The 23442-nt window shown below is 40.4% G+C and overlaps 1 protein-coding gene across 1 annotated transcript in view; it reads right to left on the bottom strand.

The window, feature by feature from the left end:
• Positions 1-16688: 16688 nt before the first annotated feature.
• The window catches only part of LOC138960012 (tetraspanin-17-like), a 28315-nt gene continuing 21561 nt past the window's right edge, over positions 16689-23442 (bottom strand). Inside the window, exons 3-8 of the mRNA XM_070331731.1 lie at positions 22459-22533; positions 21622-21720; positions 19528-19644; positions 18540-18590; positions 17583-17699; positions 16689-16946 (exon numbers count right to left, since the gene is read on the bottom strand). Coding sequence (XP_070187832.1) covers positions 16875-16946; positions 17583-17699; positions 18540-18590; positions 19528-19644; positions 21622-21720; positions 22459-22533 — 531 coding nt within the window. The 3' untranslated portion in view covers positions 16689-16874. The remainder of the gene's footprint in view (positions 16947-17582; positions 17700-18539; positions 18591-19527; positions 19645-21621; positions 21721-22458; positions 22534-23442) is intronic.

Here is a 23442-nt window from a genome sequence, read left to right as displayed (position 1 = left end):
TTTATAGTTTCCGAGAAAAGCCCAACGTTAAGTTGTGTGTTGCCGAACAGAAAAGGCTAGTTATCTCCCTTGTTTTTCTGATAACGTTCGTAAAAGGCTACAGATGTAAATACTTTGATGTAAAGAATAATCCTACAAAGTTTCAATCACATCCGATGAACTTTGTCAAAGATATAAAATGTCTAATTTTTCCTTTGACGCTGACCTGTGACCTTGAAAAAGGTCAAAGGTCAACGAAACCATCGTTAAAGTGTAGAGGTCATTGGAGGTCACGACTAAACAAAATATGAGCCCGATCGCTTTGATAGTTTCCGAGAAAAGTCCAACGTTAAGGTGGTGTCTACGGACGGCCGGCCGGCCGGCCGGCCGGCCGGCCGGCCGGACAGACTAACACTGACCGATTACATAGAGTCACTTTTTCTCAAGTGACTCAAAAATGGCAGTCTTTTGGATGAGTGAACAGAAAAAGTGAGCGAGCCAAGAAACATAGTGATGTTTGTTATCAGGCTTTTAAGCAATGTCCCATTGTTGAGTGTGACGAAAACTCGTGGTGACGATTTTAAAACATGTTGGGTCACGCATGGTCCAATCTTACATGGTCCAATCTTACATGGTCCAATCTTATATGGTCCAACCTTACATGGTTTTTAGGAAAGTTAAATCTTGAGTCCAGCAAAACTCTGGTATCAAATTGCTCACTCTGTAGTAACAACCGGGGCCACAAATCGACTCTAAAATTTAAAGTGGAATTACACAGCCGGTTCTAGACCGAACAGGTAGTGTAAACTCTGTGTACTCTACAGTCTCTGACTCGATCTACGACTTCACTGATCAGTGTGAACTTAGCAATACGACCCGTCAGCAAAACGGACTTTTTTTTTGCTTACGTTCGTGAAGAATGATAGAAATGACGTTACTTCCCGGTACTCATTTTGAGACCGACAGAATTTTCTTACACTGGTTCCGCAAATATAGGCCATGATCAGTATTTTCAAGCAGGGATCAGCTGCAAAGGAAATTTCTGAAAAAGGGCGTAGAATTATTACACCTCTGTGGAGTTTATAGCTCAACTATAGGTCTGCTTGTTGCGTTCCGTCGAATTCACGACTGTAAGCCTATATATTATTTTTGATTGCGTAACTCGTGGTAGTTTCGCAACATGCTGCCGCTAAAGCAACGGTTTTACCGATCCAGGGACTTCTAGATGAATGTCATGAATAGCACGCGCCCCTCATTGGGAGAATAACCAGTATTTCCTGATCGACATGGAAAATGAACTATTTTCAGATCAGGGGTTCTCAACGCGGGGTAGCGGACTTGACACGCGAAACAGGCAGTTAAATCGTCCCCCACCCCCATTTTATGACAGGGAAAGCTGAGAGGGATTTGGGTGATCGCGGAAGAACCCCTGAGGCGACCAGCATTGCAAGAGCAACTGCATTCAATAAGCACAATGTTGGTACCTTCTTTGAGAAATTGAGGCGGCTGTACCAAAAACACACCCTAATGCCTGAAAGAATCTACAATGTAGATAAAATGGCACTAACCACCTCCCAGAGGCCTCAGAAGGTGGTTGCCGAGGCTGGTGTCAAGCAGGTCGCACAACTGGTCTCGCATGAGCGTGGAGAGACAGTTACGATGCTGGGCATCATCAACGGCATCGGGAACTGCCTGCCACCCTGCCTCGTGTTCCCAAGAAAGAACTTCAAGAACCATATGCTCTTCGGTGCACCACCAGGCACCCAAGGCTTTTGTAACCCAAGCGGGTGGATGACACAGGAGATCTTCGTGCAGTGCCTCCACCATATTCAGAAACATCTTCGATGCACGGTGGAGAACAAAGTCCTTGTCATTCTAGACAATCATGTATCCTACATCGCAGTGGAAGCAGTTAACTACTACAGAGACAACGGCATTGTGCTGTTGAGTCTCCCTCCCCACTGTAGTCACAGGCTCCAAGACCGTCAGAAGCCCGCTGAAGAGGCAGTACAACGCAGCGATCACCTCAATGTACAACAACCCTGAAAAATGTCAGACGATCCACGACGTCGCAGGAATCCTTGGCACTGCATATAACCGTGCCTTCACAATTCAGAACATCACCAGTGGTTTCAAGTCCACGGGCATCTGCCCACTGGATACCGAAGTCTTTTCAGAAACCGACTTCTACCAAAGCTACATCAGCGACAAACCCTGTCAACAATCAACCACTCCCATTAAAACTTCAACACAAGCCGCCCAAAACGCTGCTGTTGACGGTCCACCTGATCCAAGCGCATCTCGTTCCCCTGACTCTGTTCTGATCTGCTCACCTGAAGTTATCAGGCCATACCCAAAGGCTACCCAGCAGAAGAAGCGTACCGGTCAAGCGCTTGGCAGAAGCCGAGTGTTGACGGACACACCAGAAAAAGCAGAGATGGAAGCGAAGAAGAAAAAGTTGGCCAAGAAACCTCGAGCTGTGCCCAAGAAACCTCGAGCTGTGGCCAAGAAAGCCATAGCTTCAAAGAAGCGTTTGTTCAGTGAGGACAGGCGGTGGACTCTGCAGGGATCGTATCACCAATCATCGGAAATCTTCAATGAAGACTGACTCACGAGGGCGTTGTTTTAGCTGGTACAAGGTTCTTAATTTCACACACAAATTCATATGTCCCACCCTGCCCCGTCATGTTCCACCCTGCCCCAAGCAATGTCCCATCCTGCCCCGTCATGTTCCACCCTGCCCCACATTTGTTTGCGTTTTTAACTGCGAATTCTCCTGAGTCGGTGAAATAAATCAAATTTTTGTTTTCTTTGTTTTGTGGCAAATTCAATAAAGTTTCTAATGACACCAGTTTTGTGTTTTTGTCTTTAGTATTGAATGAGATATTCAAAAAAAGGAGTTTTTTTGTCCCACCCTACCCCTCCCTCCCCTACTGCTTTACAATATGCATTTATGTATAAATATAGTTAAAGAACATCGAGTTAATAGGAATTAGAAAAGGTTCTTATAATAAAACTATCTAGCGAGCGACGAAGAAGAAGAATAAAACTATCAATGTATAACAAGTCATTCAACGTAAATGGCCAAAGAACAACAACAAAGCAATGATGATAAAACAGTTATACTCAATGGCTAATAACGAGGCAGAACTAAATAGTATCGACACAAGATTAAAACAAAACATATTCCTGGAGACACATTTATACATGTATCAAATAATCAATATACAAAATACAGCCCTCGCACACTCGCGCCTCATACACCGCGACAGCTATCGCGCGCACGTACAAGGGAAAAACAGACCCGCACGCCGATTTCAAACACGGAAATAAACAAAGAAACAGGCACATGAAATAGCAACCCGCCCCCAGCCGGCCCACAGCGCGCTACGATGGCAAGTGACCCCTCTCCTCAATGTGGCAGATACTGAACTGGCTAGGGGTTGAAGTATTGCCGGAAGAGGTGTGTTTTTAGAGCGGACTTGAAGGAAAGGAGAGAGGTAGAAAGACATGGGCAGAGAGTTCCAAATAGAGGGAGCTGTGTAGATAAAGGCGCGCTTGCCAAAAGCGTTCAGTTTGATGCGTGGGACAACAAGGTGCCCTGCGTCAGCGGATCTGAGGTTGCGTGTGGGACAGGTAAGAAGGGGCAGAGTCGTGAAGGCTACGGTAGCACAGGGTAGCTATTTTATATGTTATGCGTGCTTTGATTGGTAGCCAGTGAAGGGTCACGAGGAGAGGGGTGACATGGTCGCGCTTGCGCTTGCGCAGCACAAGACGTGCTGCATTGTTCATGATGCGCTGTAGGCGGTCTAGCTAGGCGTCTGGGAGGCCGGCTAGGAGCGAGTTGCAGTAATCCAGTCTCGACAAAATAAAAGCCGAAACCAGAGATGTTCCTTCAAACCATAGACCATTTATCCTTTGGTCTATGTTCAAACAAAGTATTATCTAGGTCACTTGGGTTCAGGTATGTCATAGCATCAAACATAGTTCATTTGTGCCATGGAATTTTCTGAGACTTGCAATGGTTAGTAAAGCAATGAGAGCTACCGCAGTGCACTGTCGGCCATTGGCTGGCTGAAATATATTGCATCCCTGATGCAAATTTGCATGAAATCTGGGTATTACTGCAGGCAGAAAATGTAAGAGAACACAACACTTTTTGGAATGAAGAACAAGTTAGGAATTGTAACAAAGCAAAACAATTAATCAACAAAGAGAAAGACATTGAACACTGTCAAATGCAAAGGAGCAGGGGGTTCTCCATGTTGAAGAACTTTTTGCAAAAGACCACAAGTAAGCTAACACCAACAGTAACAGGCATCTTATTGTAAACTGGCCTTGCCTTCCAACATGATCAATCGTTGGCAGACAACAAGTCGCGTGAAGCTATATAAAAACATTTAGTCAAGATCACAGTAAATAGTAGTAGTAGACTGTATGGAATAAGGAGTAAATAAATGGAATAAGGAGTAAATAATGATCGACCGGTGATTGGATACAGGCTCCTGTGATCTTGACTAAATGTTTTTATACAAGCTCCTGTGGTCTTGAGAGCGCACAGACCCCGCCCACTTTGATCCCGACCCGCTCGTGAGAGCGCCTGTGGTAAGGCATCCTGACCTCAGGTCAAAATTAGTTCGGCTCATTCTATCCCTGACAGGATGCCTTGGTTTTCCTTGTCTGGCGAGGAAATCGATTTTTTTTTTTTTACATATATTTAGATCTTTTCGTAATGTGTTATGGATGTAAGAAGATTCGCGATCGTCGATAATAATTTTTCATGGTGTTGTGTAATTTTTAAATTACAAAGGAATTGATATGTAAGACAGTTTCAAGCGAGCTATTTTTCGCGGCTGTATTTACTGTGCAAACAACTCTAAATATGGCGTAAGTGTCACGTGATAATCAACCGTTTGGTTTCGGCGCTCGCTGGAGCAGACGATTTTTTTGACAGTCAGTGATGCAGGGGCGGATCAGTTCATTGTATGGGGGGGGTGTTCCAAAAGTATATGGTGAAGATATGGGTGTGAAGGCGCGAAGCGCCTAGCTTGCTGGGGGGGTCCGAGGGCATGTCCCCCCAGAACATTTTGAAACAAGAAGGGCAAAGCCCATACGACTCACATGCTTTACACATTTTTCCTACCAAAATACATGTGACCTTGACCCAAGGTCAAGGTCATCCAAGGTCATGCAACACAAAGCTGTTAATTCAAGACATAGGAAGTACAATGGTGCTTATTGGCTCTTTCTACCATGAGATATGGTCACTTTTAGTGGTTCACTACCTTATTTTGGTCACATTTCATAAGGGTCAAAGTGACCTTGACCTTGATCATATGTGACCGAATGTGTCTCATGATGAAAGCATAACATGTGCCCCACATAATTTTTAAGTTTGAAACAGTTATCTTCCATAGTTCAGGGTCAAGGTCACTTCAAAATATGTATACAATCCAACTTTGAAGAGCTCCTGTGACCTTGACCTTGAAGCAAGGTAAACCAAACTGGTATCAAAAGATGGGGCTTACTTTGCCCTATATATCATATATAGGTGAGGTATTGAATCTCAAAAACTTCAGAGAAAATGGGAAAAATATGAAAAATAGCTGTTTTTTAGGCAACATTTATGGCCCCTGCGACCTTGACCTTGAAGCAAGGTCAAGATGCTATGTATGTTTTTTGGGGCCTTGTCATCATACACCATCTTGCCAAATTTGGTACTGATAGACTGAATAGTGTCCAAGAAATATCCAACGTTAAAGTTTTCCGGACGGACGGACGGACGACTCGGGTGAGTACATAGACTCACTTTTGCTTCGCATGTGAGTCAAAAAAAGGATGCAAATTAAATGGTGCAATCTGGTGCATTCTGAGGATGATCATTACCAGTTTCAGGCAGCAGATTTTGTCACTGATTAATACCCCCAAAATTGAAACTCAATGTAAAATAAAGAAATGCACCATACATTTTTTATTTTTTTTGGCTGGGGGGGGGGGGGGGGGGGGTCCGGAAACCCCACAACCCCCCCCCCCCCCCCCTCCTGTCACGTTGATGCAACCATATATTACGGTCTCCTTCCGGCAGCAGTCCCACAATTTTGACTTGTTTTGACCTTAGAACGATGTCTTTATCATAACTGTGAAGAACAGAACGGAGATCACTGTCAAAGTCGGCCATTATTATAATGACCGCCCAAAGGTTTTCCCAGCGAGGTTTGCCATACCTATGAAAGTTTCAGTGGTGTATGTGTGTGTGCATTGGGCATGCCTATAAGTAAGCCTATTCAAAAATGGTTCTCTTCAGTCTTCTCGCACAGGGAGTGGGAACTTGCGTTTTGTAAGAAGGCCGAGACTAAAAAGAGATACTTTGACATTGTTTGTTTGTTTGTTTATTTGTTGCTTAACGTCCAGCCGACTACGCAGAGCCATATCAGGACGAGGAAGGGGGGGATGAAGGGGGCCACTTGTCAAGCGATTCCTGTTTACAAATGCACTAACCCATTACTTGTGTCCCAGCAGGCTTTAGTAAAACTAAATTAATACCTACTGGAAGATTACCAGTTTCCAGTATGTTAAAATAGGCTTAACCTATCTACTGCTGGACTTACATCAGAACACTAACAGATTAAACTATACATGAATCGCGAGACAAGCGGCAAGAGAAGAGATTTTTGGAAAAAATACAGGTGAATGAGCAAGAAGGCAGAAAAAAGAAAAGAATTCATGAAGAAAAAGAGAGCATGACAGGAAAGAGGAACCAAAAATCTACCTAACAGCAAACTAGAAAGCTCCTGCGGTTCCAAAAACAGGAGGGGCCTTTAATTTCATAACCGCAGTGCCCCACTGCGGGAATACTTTGACATATCTTGTCTACAGTCTTAAGTCATTCAAATTGTGTGTGTGTGTGTGTGTGTGTGTTTGTGAGTGTGGAGAGGTGGGCCTCTAGGGAGTAGGTATATATTCCACTAAATCATAACACAAATGTAAAAACACTCACCAAATACATGTCGAACACACTTTATTCCATACAGAAAACGAGACAGTCAAAATAAATAGCACACATACACATTCTCTAGGCATCCTCATGAAAAATGACAAGAGAACAGCCGATTATCACCGACCGGTTGAGTCACAGACGCATGAATATAATGTCCTTTACCTCAGCTCAACAACAGTCAATCATGATAATCATGTGACCGAGCAAAGAAGTAACCATTATTGTCAAATGCCTGTGATATGAACAGACACAAATTTGAAAGAGTTTGAACGATACTGTATACTTCTTTCAAGTTTTGTGTATACACACAACAGCTCTCATGCACTGTTTGATTTTTTCCCTAATAAATACAGGATTGAATTGTAGGCCACAGTCATACAATAAAGGAAAATAGAGAAGGAAAGTTTTCACATAAGAAAATAAATCGCCGTTTAAGAACATTTTTCCATACCTGCTACAGAAATCTCCTCAGACCATGTATCAGATTCATGTGATTGAAACTGAAACTTGCTGCTAATGCTTACCTTTGAACACAGAATGCAGCTGCCCGAATTATAGGTAAAACTGAACCAACTGCATGTCAATGATTCAAAACACACTTTTGTCATACAATGGCGAACATGATCTACAAGTATTTGACTAAGAAGACAATTTTTGAAGAGAAGAAAAGAAACAAGTCGCGTTAGGCAAAATTACTACATTTAGTCAAGCTTTGGAACTCACAGAATGAAACTGAACACACTGCATTTTTTCACAATGACTGTAGTCCGCCGCTAGTGCAAAAGGCAGTAAAAGTGACGAGCCTTTTTAGCGCGGTAGTGGTTGCGCTGTGCTGCATAGCACGCTTTACTGTACCTCTCTTCGTTTTAACTTTCTGAGCGTGTTTTTAATCCAAACATATCATATCTATATGTTTTTGGAATCAGGAACCGACAAGGAATAAGATGAAATTGTTTTTAAAACGATTTCGGAAATTTAATTTTAATCATAATTTTTATATTTTTAATTTTCAGAGCTTGTTTTTATCCGAATATAACATATTTATATGTTTTTAGAATCAGAACATGATGAAAAATAAAATAAAAGTAATTTTGGATCGTTTTATAAATAAATAATTTTATTGACAATTTTCAGATTTTTAATGACCAAAGTCATAAATTCATTTTTAAGCCTCCATGCTGAAATGCAATACCGAAGTCCGGCCTTCGTCGAAGATTGCTTGGCCAAAATTTCAATCAATTTGAATGAAAAATGAAGGTGTGACAGTGCCGCCTCAACTTTTACAAAAAGCCGGATATGACGTCATAAGACATTTATCGAAAAAATGAAAAAAAGTCTGAGGATATCATACCCAGGAACTTTCATGTAAAATTTCATAAAGATCGGTCCAGTAGTTTACTCTGAATCGCTCTACACACACACACACACACAGACCACGACCCTCGTCTCGATTCCCCCTCTATGTTAAAACATTTAGTCAAAACTTGACTAAATGTAAAAAGAAGAGACAAAAAAAATCAAGAAATGAATTAGTCAGATTTAATTCCAATGTTCAAACTGCACTTCCTTCTGAAATTAACCTTACCAACCCCATACAAACCCACATGATTTACTTTTACACAGTAACAGTAATACCAGCCACTTTGCGGGGGCCAGCCTAAACAGACAAATTCCAGAGAAAAAAAACCTCTGTCCGGTTTCTGAAGGACAGGCAGATTTGTCGCCATCGGACACTGCACTTGGCCAACATGGCAGCAGTGAATCAATCTTGAATGTGTATGTTTTTAGAAGAAAAAACAACATAGTATCGAGCGGGCATTGCATAAATGACAGTGTATGCTCAAGGTGATGCCTTCTTCTTTCAAAACAATGCACATTGGAAGTCATTACTCACTGAAATGCCAATCACGTGGTTTATCTGATTAGTGCCATCGCATATTTGCCTCACAGTCCAGGGGCGCAACTCTTCCATAGCCCTTGAATAGACCTCACAGAGTTATTTCCGATCATCGTCTATTACACTCCAAAGTAGACTGACCCTTCTGTAACTCAGACTGTACATTCTTCTAAGCAGATGTCACTTGTACACATTAGTGAGCTTACTAGCACCAGGGACCTATTGAAAGCAAAAGTGACAGTCATAATGTTGGCAGTCATAATGATAGAAATGCAAGGCTAAACTTACAAATATTGTGTTTACACTGGGAAGAAATAGCCCAATAACATATGTATCTAGAACCTTTATTAAAAGAAAGAGCAAACCACATTTTCTTTGACTACAGGTCAAAATAAAGAAGAACATGTATGTAAATCTTAACACATAAAGATTGATTGGCTTAAGACTGGCCATGGATTCTGATTTCAAAACAACACAAGTAAAAAGAACAAACATTGCAGGTAAGTGAAAAAATGGCACAAACAACAAATAACCTAGCAGTATTAGAGTAAGATTCCATTGGTAAGAATTAGCTCCTGGCACAAGGGAAAGAGAGAGTACCGGTACTAAAAAATCAGAAGAGGAAGAAAATACAAATACAAAAGTTTAATTCAGCTAAAGGCTGTCGGCCCCTTGCAACGATGAAGGAGGGGAAGGGAAATCAAGATGCAGGTAATAAATGTAAAACACAAGAAGAATGTGTACACATTTTGAACATGATTGACGTACTTGGATTTCCACGAAGAGAGAGAGAGAGAGGGGAAGCATTAGGGCCAAGAGTTGATCATAGTTATTTCTTTCTTCCTTTATTTGGTGTTTAACGTCGTTTTCAACCACGAAGGTCATATCGCGACGGGGAAAGGGGGAGATGGGATAGAGCCACTTGTCAATTGTTTCTTGTTCACAAAAGCACTAATCAAAAATTTGCTCCAGGGGCTTGCAACGTAGTACAATGTATTACCTCACTGGGAGAATGCAAGTTTCCAGTACAAAGGACTTAACATTTCTTACATACTGCTTGACTAAAATCTTTACAAAAATTGACTATATTCTATACAAGAAACACTTAACAAGGGTAAAAAGAGAAACAGAATCCGTTAGTCGCCTCTTACGACATGCTGGGGAGCATCGGGTAAATTCTTCCCCCTAACCCGCGGGGGGTATCATTATAAAGTTATTCAAATGTAACAAATAAAAATATCAAATAACCAAAGGGAAGTAATCGCTCTTAATGCATACGACATGTGTAATACAGTAAGCGAGAGTTGTACGGAACCTTTTCTCCTGGCACCTGAGAGAATAACAAGCATTGAAATGAACAAGCGACTTTCATCTTCAAAAAAAGATCATCACCGCAAGCTCATATGCACATCATTCTCTAAGGCACTCCAACTAACACCTACGTACACAGTCATATACAAGAACCAGCTTTTATTCTCGACCGGACTTTAAGTCCTTAGATCAAGACTGGTTTAAACAGAACAAACACACACATTGTTACAGGGTCGCCTCGAAAGTATCAGTTAGAATCTCAAACAGAATGAGGCAGAGCGATGTTAAGATATCAAATAACCAAAGGGAAGTAATCGCTCTTAATATCTTAACATCGCTCTGCCTCAAATAAAAAATAAACAAAATCTCTGCTATAGTTAGAAGAAAAAAAAAATGGGGCAGGCCTGGGGTGAGACAGTTTTGCTTGCCATGTCGTGATCTTTCAGGGATGTCATTTGGCATTAGCAGTTGGACAAACACTTAAACGTGTTTCACTTTGCCAAAAACTTTGCCGTAATTTCAGCAGAGTTGCTTAACTTTTTTTATGGTGGGGGAAAGGTGAGGTCAAGGACTGCTGAACACATCTAAAAACTGCTAAAACTTGTATGCACACCCCCCTCCCCCATTTCACTTGTACAAATTAATTTGTTGACATTTTGTGCCTGATGTTGTAAATAAGCAAAGTGGTCAGTATGGGTCTATCAGAACCGCAAATGAAATGTTCGCTGCAAAATTGTGCCAATATGACAGACAAGCAGATAGTCCTGGGAAGGCGTAGAACCAAAATACACTCATTGTTGCATAGCGTTGCCTGACTACTAAAGCAAGCCATAGAAGCATAGTCAAATTAGAAGCAAAAAAAAAGTCAAACAAGAACAAACAAGCAAACAAACAAACAAAAACAATTTAAAAAAACGTCTGGGGATATCATACCCAGGAACTCTCATGTAAAATTTCATAAAGATCGGTCCAGTAGTTTACTCTGAATTGCTCTACACACACACACGCACAGACACACACACACATACACCACGACCCTCGTCTCGATTCCCCCTCTATGTTAAAACATTTAGTCAAAACTTGACTAAATGTAAAAAGAAGAAGAAAGGATTCGGTCTTTCAACTGACTTTTCAATCACAACAGAAAGAAAAGACAGAAAACATACAATCAAAACAAAGGAAGCAGAAAAAGGAAACAAACAAATCACTGTGAACACACATTTAGTTCAGTAAAAAAATGTATTCAAATAAAACTGTCAGATACCACAAACAAATCAACATAATCTGAAAATAAAACTGTAAGATACCACAAACAAATCAACATAATCTGAAAATAAAACTGTACGATACAACAAACAAATCAACATAATCTGACATTCTCTAGTCACAACAAGAACAAAACACAAGAAAAACAACAACACACAAAACAAACAAATCACAGTGAAACACACATTAAAGTCAAATAACAAAATCCTTCACATGACACTGTAAGATACCATTAACTACTGTATTTTCCGGGTCATAAGGCGCGACTTTTTTCCTCGAGTTTGACCCCTGCGCCTTGTATAACGAAGCGCCTGAAGCGCCTAATCCGTGTATGAAATACGAAAAAAAAATTGGGAAAAAATCATGGGGAACAAAACGTGACAAGAACAATGGACCTGCCTTTGATCTCGCCGCACACACAGAGCACACATATTTCCACTCTGTATTCTTCCTTTGATGTGCGGCTTATTTTCATTCTTCAACAAACGGGTATACTTTTTCAATTTTGGCCCCCTGCGCCCAATGGGTGACTGGATTACAAATTTTTTTTAAAAGAAGGGGGTGCACCTTATGCGCTATAGTGCCTTGTAACCCGGAAAATACGGTACTCAACATGATCTGGCAATGGGGCAAAATGATATAAAATCACAAGCATCATAAACTATGATCAGAAAAGAAAAACACTGCTCTTTTTCCTCACAACACATCTGATGTTCTTGAAAATTAATCCTGTTTCCATGTATTGCACAATGCATTGTCTCTTGCAATGTTGTTGTTATATTATCATGTGTCTGTTTACGAATAAAATACTGATTAAATCAATGTTCAAAAACACACAAAACACTCCAAAACAACAATCATCAAAATACAAAAACAAAAACACAAATCTTTCAATTCACAAGACAATATGGATCTGTCGGAAGATCACAAAATTAGACAGTTCTTGCAATGACAGACAAATCCAACATAAACACGCATCTCAGAACATATCAAGCAAAGTATTAACCGAAAATGTACACTAATAAAACTAAACACACAAAAACAACACACACGAGAAAAAAAACACCATTCACTATCATTTGGTCAAGACACAAAAGGGCAGAACAATGATGTTGAACACTTCAATATACATAAATATCTGGTCAAGACATTTTTAAACAGCCTTCCAGCCCCAGCCTACTTCCCTGCCAATACACAAGATCATGAACAAGACGAAACAAGTCGCCTAAGGCGAAAATACAACATTTAGTCAAGCTGTCGTACTCACAGAATGAAACTGAATGCACTGCATTTTTTTCCACCAAGACCGTATACTCGTAGCAACGTCACGTCAGTCCACCGCAGGTGGCAAAGGCAGTGAAATTGACTAGCCAGAATAGCGCGGTAGGGAACCACGCTTTTCTGTATCTCTGTTCTCTTTAACTTTCTGAGCTTGTTTTTAATTCAAACATGTTATATCTATGTTTTTGGAATCAGGAACCGACAAGGAATAAGATAAAATTGTTTTTAAATTGATTTCGGAAATTTAACTTAAATCATAATGTTCATATTTTTACTTTTAAGAGCTTGTTTTTAATCTGAATATAACATACTTGTATGTTTTTGGAATCAGAAAATGACGAAGAATAAGATAAAATTGTTTTTGGATCGCTTTATAATTTTTTTAATTTTAATTACAATTTTCAGATTTTTAATGATCAAATTAATTAATTAATTTTTAAGTCTCCAAGCTGAAATGCAATACCAAAGTCCAGCCTTCGTCGAAGATTGCTTGGCCAAAATGTCAATCAATTTCATTGAAAAATGAGGGTGTCCCAGTGCCGCATCAACTTTTACAAAAAGCCGGATATGGCGTCATCAAAGACATTTATCTAAAAAATGAAAAAAATGTCTGGGGATATCATTTCCAGGAATTTTCATGTAAAGTTTCATGAAGATCAGTCCAGTAGTTTACTCTGAATCGCTCTACACACACAGACACGCACACATACACCTCTCGATTCCCCCTCTATGTTAAAACATTTAGTCAAAACTTGACTAAATGTAAAAAGTAGAGGAAAGCCAACCATAATTTTTTTGCAAAAAAGAGTTGCCAACAACATAGTTGTTTACGTTTCTGTTTCCCAAAATCCGATTGTGGTGCAACATCTTGTCATACTAATGTCACTGAATCACAAGTTCATGTGCTCATCCGTTTCTTTCCTTCAGCTTCTGCATTTAACTCCTGTACCCTCTAGGAACACACTTTCCCCGCAAGAACACTGAGTATGCAAATAATTTTTACATTTACTCTTACCAAAGCAGTTAGGGGCAGATTATACCTGCGTAGAGTCAGCGGCACAGACGACGCACTGCAGATTATCCCAGCCCGCTACACGTTGCGTGAAAAGAAAACAGGCCAAGTACTTGTCATAATCCCTATCGCAGCATTAATAATAAGCAGTGCGTCGTCTGTGCCGCTGACTCTGCACATGTATATTCTGCCCATAAATGGTACCAGTGCCCATGTTTGTCATTTTAAGAGTTTAGAAACAGAAAGTCAGGCAATTAAAAAGATTCACTTATCAAAAAAATTGTATGGACAAATTCAGTTATTCACAAGAAAGAGATGAGTACTTTGTTTTTTACCAACAGCAAAAAACAACAATATACATATGTGACAAACAGTTACTCACATGCAGGCTCTGAAAGCATTTTCACACTCTCACACAAACAATGAGGAGAGATTTTGAGTCAAGTCATCAAAACTTTTCCATTAGGAAAATTAAAACATCATGATTATCAATTCAGTTCATTAAAAATTCATCAAACAATAAAAAAACCCAATGAAACTGAATTAAAAAACAACAACGCTTTAAGGACATAGAGAACATTTCCAAGATGAATATATAAGTGTTCATTTGGTTTGATCATAAAGTAGGATTCAAACAATGAAACACAGAGAGACTGTGATTAAAAACATTTAACAGACAGAGAACATTTTTAAGGTGGGCGAACATGTGTAAATGCGAAGATGCGACAATACTGATGCCAAAGCCATAGTCAACCAGAATTCAGCATACACACCTTTCACCCACAGTCTCATGTAAAATCATTCTTTTAAAAAAGACACATGAAACTCACACATCAGACACCATCATTTTTGGACACAGTTTAAACCAACACATTTGACACAAACATCCGAAGAAAAACGTAAACTTAGATTTTTCACAGTCAAGCCTTCTAGTCCACACCAATACCCTGATGACCGCCTGTCCAAAATGAACACCCCAAACAATCCCCCAACTGATTTAACTTTCTTCTTCTTCTTCAGCGTTCCAGAATTTGTCTGGTTACGTGTGAGCTCGTTTGCCCATTTGGGTTCCCCACACTATACTCTGAGAGCATAGTCAGCTTCACTCCGCTTTCGTTGAGTAGGCATGCTGGGTACTTTCGTGTTTCCATAACCCACCGAACTCCGACATGGAATACAGGATCTTTTCTGTGTGCACTTGGTCTTGTGCTTGCGTGTACACACGAAGGGGGTTAAGTCACTAGCAGGTCTGCACATAAGTTGACCTGGGAGATCGGAAAAATCTCCACTCTTAACCCACCAGGCGGCAGCGACCGGGATTCGAACTCACGACCTCCCGATTAAGAGGCCGACGTCTTACCACCACGCCACTGCGCCCGTCGACTGATTTAACTGATGTGGTTCATGTGAAATGCACAGATTTAAAGCATCTGAAGAGTGTAAGACAAGCCACAAAGTTTAAGCTTAAGTACAGTTAATGAAAGACATAAAACACTATATGTGCTGAAATACAATAGCTGAACACTGTCTAACTGTAACATAATTTCTAACTGTAACATATTGTAGTAATCTCCAGCATGAATGTCTAATGCAGACCTGGGAACCCCTGTTTTACACTGGATGTATTCTCAAACAAACTTGGTGTATTTTCAGAAAAATGAGCGTACTCCACACAGCATTTGAACAACCATGATTCAAACATGCTTCACACGAGTCTGTTGCACCGTTAATTAAGTTTACCAATACATTTAAGACAAATGCTTCCTTCAATGTTTACTGACAAAAACTGTTAGCATGTGTCAAAATACTGCATCGGTTTCGGGATGCGCTTGTGAAGAAAAGTAGTCTAGGGATTTTTCTTATCGTATTTTTTCCCACTGACCGTACTGATCATATTCTAGACAACCATGCGTACAAAACACGGTGAAATTGTATGGGTCCCAGGTCTGCTAATGCACTGATGGAGTCATGAGCGGGTTTGTGTGGTACATGTAGTAAATATACCTACAAGCATTGCATTGATTCATCTGCAGCATATATGGTCTTTAGAACTGTGAATTATATAAATTATTCACAAGGTTTCAGTAGATGTACATTCTTATGCTGAGATCTATTCTTACCTCAGACAGGAATGCCTGAATTTTCATGGAAAATACAATATTAAATGATCAATGAGTTGACAAAGTTACCATCAAGCATTTACATACAGTGAGTGCAACACACCTGTTAAAACTTCAAAGGTGTCTGCCAACCCTTATGCAGACTTTACATGACTGGTAAAATGGGATGTTTTATTTTGATGTCAGGTTCATTCCAGTCTGCAATAGATAAACCGAGTATTTTAAAGAAGATAGTTTTTCTCTTTGATATTGTGATCTGTGGGCAGACATGCATAAAGAGCCTTTGGGGACAGATTAGTCTTACGGGGAAGTATAGATGAAAAGTCTCAACTGATGAAAGTTTGTGTGCACAGATAGTCAACATCTATAATATGAGCTGCCACATCAATCATAGACATCTTCTATCTAAGGTAAACACAGCCGCTTTCTTCATCATGTAAACAAACGGAAACAAAACACACAATGGACAAACAACAAAATGAGCATACAGTACAGGGACACATGTATCATAACATAATACAACCTTTCAAAAGAAACTTACAGCTTCCTGCTGGGAAAACTTATGCCGGAACACATGTTTCTTTGTTACCAATGTCGTACCCTTTATTCTCTCCAACAAAGCCACACTAATAAGACAAACAAGACAATCACAACACAACATAGGCTTACTACCTCCATATACATGTATCAATGACTTCAAGATTGTCTTCGGATCCTGATTTTGAAAGTAACATTTGTTTTCAAAATGTACTAGAAAGGCTTCATACAACTCTTTCACACACACCCCCCCCCCCCCCCCATACCCCCTCCTCTCCCCAACCCCCCATTTACTCTCTTCCTTTTTTTTTCCAACCCATTCACACACATACACAACATTCCAGTGTCCATTGTGATGTCGTGATAAAAATGTCTGCAGTTGAGAATTCCCCAACACGCTCTTTGAGAACCGCGATGTCCGTTGTAAATCCTGGGCTGGATTCGTGTTGGTGAAAATGAACATTGTCTCACCAGCTAGTAATTCCATTTGGCACGCTGAGCTTGAATATCACTCCGTAAGTTTTGAGCAAAACAGATTCCTAGAATCTGCAACAGAAACAAAGTAAATCTCAGCGAAACCTGGGATAACTATCTGCTGAGAACGCCTGTGGACATTGATAATAAGAAACAGTCTACATTTTCAGTTGCTGTATGAGTGCACAGGTCTCCACACAGCAGGGAAAGGAACTGGATATAGTGTACCAAGAAAATCAGCTTTATCTGCAAACAATTCCCTTACAATATTGTATTTACTGGTTCTTTCAGATTTTCATTAGCAGGTCAGAGCAGACAGAACATTGCACCAGCAAAACCCTTAGCTTCCAACAGAGCAAAAATACCTGGTCACTGGGAATTGAAGCTAAATGCTCACTGTCACATGCATGTATTACAAAGCTTTATCATGACTTCAGAAATAAAAAATGTTCTCTTTTGAAAATCCGGTTCATAAGCAAACATTGAACATTTCGAGCAGCTGACTGGGTTAAGGGTGAAGGGAACCTGTGCATGTAAGTGTGTGTGTGTGCGTGCATGCATGCGTGTTTGCATGTATGTGTATGTGTAAATGTGTGTGCATGGTATGTGTGTGCATGTGTGTGCAAGTGTAAATGTGTGTGTGTGTGCATGCGTGCGTGTACGTAAACTGTGATTCAGCAAGACAATGAGTATACCCTCATCACTTACCTGTAAAAGGGCCACTCCTACTGCCACACCTGCGACAGGTATAAGGTTGGACTCCAGCCACTTTTCCCCCGCTGGTATACACCCGGTGGTGTAGATCTGTATGTTCCGGTCGTAGTCCTGACACACACACAGAATCAGTGTTAAGTCATTGATCAATACGCTTTTTTGCTTGAGTTTGTGTCCTTGTTGCAAACTGTTGATTTTTTTATGTCTTGTATATTGAACAACATTTTGTTCAAACCAAGTCCTTGATCATTTTCTTGTCCTTCAAATGTCTTGAGCAAGATAACAAACATGAAAAAATACTCGAGAAAGTTAGTTTATGGAATGTTTAATTATAGACACACAAAAATTCACAAGAACCTCAACCTCTCAGTCTTGACAGTGGACAAACCAGGTACACAATAGGTGAATAGTGATGATAAATGATAAATTAACGTTTCATAAACTGAACATTCTTGCTTTTTTATAATGTTTGAACATTAGCAGTTTTGAATTATTTTAAGATTACAAAACTTCAAGAAAAACTCAGCTTCAATAACGTTCTTTTGCTTGCTGAAAAAAGCAGACAACTACCTCAACTTCAGAGCAAACGGTTTTAGTAGAACTCCCCTTTTAAGGGTGTCTCTTTTTTTTTTTTTTAACAAAGGGTGTACTGTGTGAACAATCCTCACACCTACACAGTACAGCAAAATTCAAAGGAAAAAATCAAGAAAAAGATCAAAAGCTGCTGGAAGCAGAAATCCCAAAACAGATCGACAGCTAACTTTGCAAATTCAGAATATTAAAAACAAGAATGATAGGTTATTGGAACGTTTAATTATTAACAAAATTGTCAATAATTTCATTGTAACGTTTTGTTTTGTCAATAATTAACCGTTCCAATAACCTACAATTCTTGTTTTTTGATACTGGAAGCAGAACGGGTGAGTCTGCATAAAAACAACAAAAACTCACATGTGACAGCTTCATCATGTCATAACCACAATGCCGGTTGACCATCACCTCCTGAAATAAACCATCATTTTCTTTAAACAAAGTTGGATAAAATGTGAAAGACACTGATTTGTGCATAGGCTAGCAGAAGATTAGCACATTTTTCAACCACTGCAATGGGAAATATTGTTTTTTCCTAGCCTAAATAATTGGCACAAGACCTTTTGTAGGTAACTGAGTCAACCATACATGCATATTCTGTACTTACTATTGAAAGTCATACACAGTTGGCTACATTGGGGTGTGCACGTTAAAGATCCCACGATTGACAAAAGGGTCTTTCCTGGCAAAATTGTATAGGCATAGATACAAATGTCCACCAAAATACCCGTGTGACTTGGAATAATAGGCCGTGAAAAGTAGGATATGCGCCGAAATGGCTGCGATCTGCTGGCCGATGTGAATGCGTGATGTATTGTGTAAAAAATTCCATCTCACACGGCATAAATAAATCCCTGCGCCTTGAATATGTGCGCAATATAAATTGCATAAAATAAAAAATAAAATTTAAAAAAATCCCTGCGCTTAGAACAGTACCCATGGAATACGCGCGATATAAGCCTCATATTGATTGATTGAGTTGGCTTCAACAAGATTTTTTTCCAAAAACATGGGGTGGTATATATAGTACATACACAGTTTGCTGTGGTAATTTTTAATGTGTTGGTGCATATGGCAAATTTAGTCAACAGAATTCTCATTTTACTGTAACACATTTTTGGGGAAATACTATTTGCTAACTTTTTACACACCCACTCACACACTCATGTACGAACACACACACACACACACACACACACACCAACACACACAAATGAACTCACAAACACATGCAAATTCATACACACTTACATTTGCACACACACACATAACAACTGTGACCCAGGCCACCAAGGCATAACTTCAGCACAATATTTGATACTCTAAAGGGAGAGAAGCAGGCACTCACATCTGTGTGTTTGCAGCAGGAGAAGGGAACTCCGCAAGCTTCCACGCCTGGAGAGGTGCAGTTGAAATAAATGTTGCTCTCCCAGTCTTTGTAGCGGTGCACTCCACAGCATCCCAACTGTGCACAACATAAAATCATATTCAGTCAATACGTTCAGCATGAAATTAAACGAGAGAGAGAAAGAGAAAGAAAGAGAGATCGAGAGAGAGATCAACATCTTTCACCGAGTCATTTAATTTTTTTTCTTAAAGATAGTTGAAATAAAGGAGCATGCACTTACTAAATTCAACCTACCTTCTGTACTTGTAAACAGATTTACACAAAAATTGGCACATTAGCACCCAGGACTAGTACAGTAGACCCTTCCATTTCCGGCCCTTTCGCGAGCGTGAACCTGCCCGGAGCGGCCAGCTTTCCCATGACTAATGAGTTTTCCTTCTATAATTGACTCTTAATGGCCGTTAACCTGTCTGACGCGGTCAACGGTCACTGATTTTTGCCCTAAGATGCCCCTCTTACTCGACAGGAGCGGCCACTTAACGGCCACTTTTCACTTTCGCGGGCGAGCGCCTGTGGTGTGTGTGTGTGTGTGTATTGTGTGCACAGACGGCACAGCACGAGCAGACGACATGAATACTTACGCATGCGCAAACTGTAAATACAGACATGCGCATACATGTACATTTACGGCAGTCACTTCCGGATCGATCACAACTGATGTGAGTTTGAAACACTTGTTTATCTGACACTCAAATACATATATAATAATCCAAACAACACACATAGAAACATACGAAACAATAGCTTAGCCAGGACGATCGAGTTAAACACGCAAATAATTAAGATGTATAAACGAAAGCAAAACTAACACAGTAACAGAGACAATGAATCGGCGGCTCATGGATGATCGCTTTCTTTTCTTCATGAAAACTTGATCGTGTTTTTGGGTTTTTTTTGGAGGAGGAGGGGGCCTGTAATGGACGGCCACCTGATATTTGCGGTCACCTTTGCAATGACTAATGGGTGACCGGATATGGCAGGTACTCCTGTACCTCTAGTGTGGATTAAGATCGTAAGCCTCTGCTTGATATATAACCTGAGTTATCCCCGAGTACGCTAGTACAAGGGTCCAGCAGACTTTAATTGTCTGTGTGTGTGTGTCTCGACTTAACAGCTTATTGCTGGGAAACTACTGGGCGCAGTTCGTTCAAAAGTTGATACACTAACTTGATAATAGGTCCGATTGATCGTATTAAAACTTCATAATGTTACCTGGGACCTAAATGCGAAATAAACCACAAAAAAACGACTTGGCGGCAGGGGGAATTCGCGGAACCACAGCCAGCCAGGCAGTCTCATAGAACAGCCGAACGCGTCACACATTGACGAGAAATATAGCGTCATAAAAAGATTACGTCACGGTCAAAAGTCTTTGACGTCTTTTTCTCTTGCGCGGTGTGTGTGTGTGTTCATTTTGTGCACATGTGTTAGTGTTACTGTGTGTGTGTGTGTGTGTGTGTGTGTGTGTGTGTGTGTGTGTGTGTGTGTGTGTGTGTGTGTGCGTGTGCATGAGTCTGTACTCGTCTGTGTGTGTGTGTGTGTGTGTGTGTGTGTGTGTGTGTGTAAGAGAGAGATAGAGAGGAAGAGAGAGAGGGAGTGAGGGAGAGAGAGTGTGAGTGTGTGTGTGTGTGTGTGAATGTGTGTGTGTGTGCATTTTCACTGTGATCAAATTACAAATAAAAGAGAAAGGCCAGTCACCACGCACATCCTCGGCTCGCATGCAATGTATTTATATAGCAAAGGGAATGCCTGTAATTCACACAGATCAATCACTTGGTCTTAAACGTGCACAAGACAAAAACTTTCATACTGGGGGAGCGAGCCAATCTGAAGAGTACTCGGGTCCAGCGCGAGCGTTTTTTATGTGGTTATTATGTAATTTGACTTTTCAGCCTTTTTCGGGGGTATACATTTTTTTGTGTGGCTGTGCCATACAAATTCAAGACTCCCTCCTTTTTAAGACCAAATTCACTCAGAATGTTTTGTTAGAGAGGTTTTAACATGGGGGTGCCACTGTATGACCACAAAACTTACCCAATCTTGCTGCACCCAGTCTACCAGGTTCTGGAGATCTGCGTCGTCTCTGTAGTTAACAATCATGTTCTTCACTTGGCCCTCTATCTGGTCCCGTACCTGCCACACACACAGATCACTGAGGGTCAAACGAATTCACAATAACTTGCTCACAACACACAGACAGAGACACTCTCATGCTCTCTCTAATGGACACTCTCTCTAAGAGGGTCACCATGGGGGGTAGGGGGGGGGTGGGTCTGTGCACGTTGAGGCCAAAAGTGCCATGCATGATGATCCACGGTGCACGTTACGAAAAAGCTCCATGCACGGTGCACGCCGGACCTCTGTGCACGGTGCACGCTACGAGAATTTTCCCATTCCCATGCACGTTACATCCAAAAAGCCCATTCCCGGTGCACGTGGTAAAGCATCGCCCCCCTCCTCTAATAGACAGAGACAAAAAGAGACAGGAGAGACATGCAGACACACACAGGCAGATTGGCAAACGGATAGACAGATACACACACATACGATGAATATCTGTTTTAATTGTATGTGTGTGTCTTCTTGAAATATCATGATACATGAATAAGCTGCATGAGTTATGGAAGGCACTAACCGGGATTTGCAAATACAATTATTATTAACATCATCATTATTATTATTTTCATTTTTATTACTTTATTTTCCCACTGGGAATTTTAGGTCGCGACCTCCTAAAATTCTTGCGGATCACAAGTCCAGCGCTCTACCAACAGAGCTACTGGGCGCCTGAGTTATTATTATTATTATCATAATTATCATTATTATCATAACTCAAAATGATACATACCAAGGTAAAAATGACATACTCACCCAGTCTTTATATACAAAACCCAGGATTCCTAGCAACAACTCCAAGACAAATATAATGCTCAAGGTGATCATGAACTGAAACAGAGAAGAATACACAAATACAGGTTAACAGAAGCACACATATTCGTGTTCATCTTAACCTATACACATGACTTTATTATCATAAAATGAGTGTGCGGGATGTTTATTACTACTTCAGAAAATGAGTTCACACAGAAAGACAGATACAGAGAGATGAACATATGCAAACAAACAGACAGATGCAAACAGGAAAATGCAGACAGACAGACGGACAGTTGTAGACTGAAACTACTGAAAGACAGAGACAGACAGACCGACGCAGACAGAAAGACAAAAACAGACAGACCGAAAGACAGAGACAGACAGACACACGCAGACCGAAAGACAAATGCTTACAAAAAGACAGACAACCATAAAAAGCCTTTGAAATAAGCGGGAAAACAAGCAAACAAAGAAATGGAAAGTAACAAATATAAACAAATTCGGAGAATGGCATGGTACTAGCAATAACAAAACTAATGGTAACTTTAAAATATATATATTATTTTACACTTTTAAATTAGTTCAGCAAGATGACATCAGCAAAAGTGTTTAAAAGAGAGATCGAAAGTTCAGAAATCAGTGTGATCTGGACAGTTTAGGGGTATGTAGGAGGGCATGTGAACTGGCGACACGTTAAGACAATGTGTGCAGGAAACACATTTCTTGGCCACATTGACTTTAAACCTCAAAGTCAACACAAAAAACGACACCAGCCTAATCTGTATTTTACAGGCTACAAACGTTACAGGTTAGCGAAAATGAACACCCTAATCTATTTCAAGGCCCTTACCTATGCAAGTGCCCTGATGGGACTTAAAAAACTGATTGTTTGGCAATTTCTGCGAGTTGGCAGGGCAAAGAATTGTCCCAGCTTGTGAAATGTGAACTATGTGCTTGACACAAATCTTAAATCACAGGCAC

Source organism: Littorina saxatilis, linkage group LG2 (assembly GCF_037325665.1).
Source record: "Littorina saxatilis isolate snail1 linkage group LG2, US_GU_Lsax_2.0, whole genome shotgun sequence".
NCBI lineage: Eukaryota > Metazoa > Mollusca > Gastropoda > Littorinimorpha > Littorinidae > Littorina > Littorina saxatilis.
Note: the sequence above shows the minus strand (reverse complement) of the source record. Positions and strands in the feature narration are given on the sequence as shown.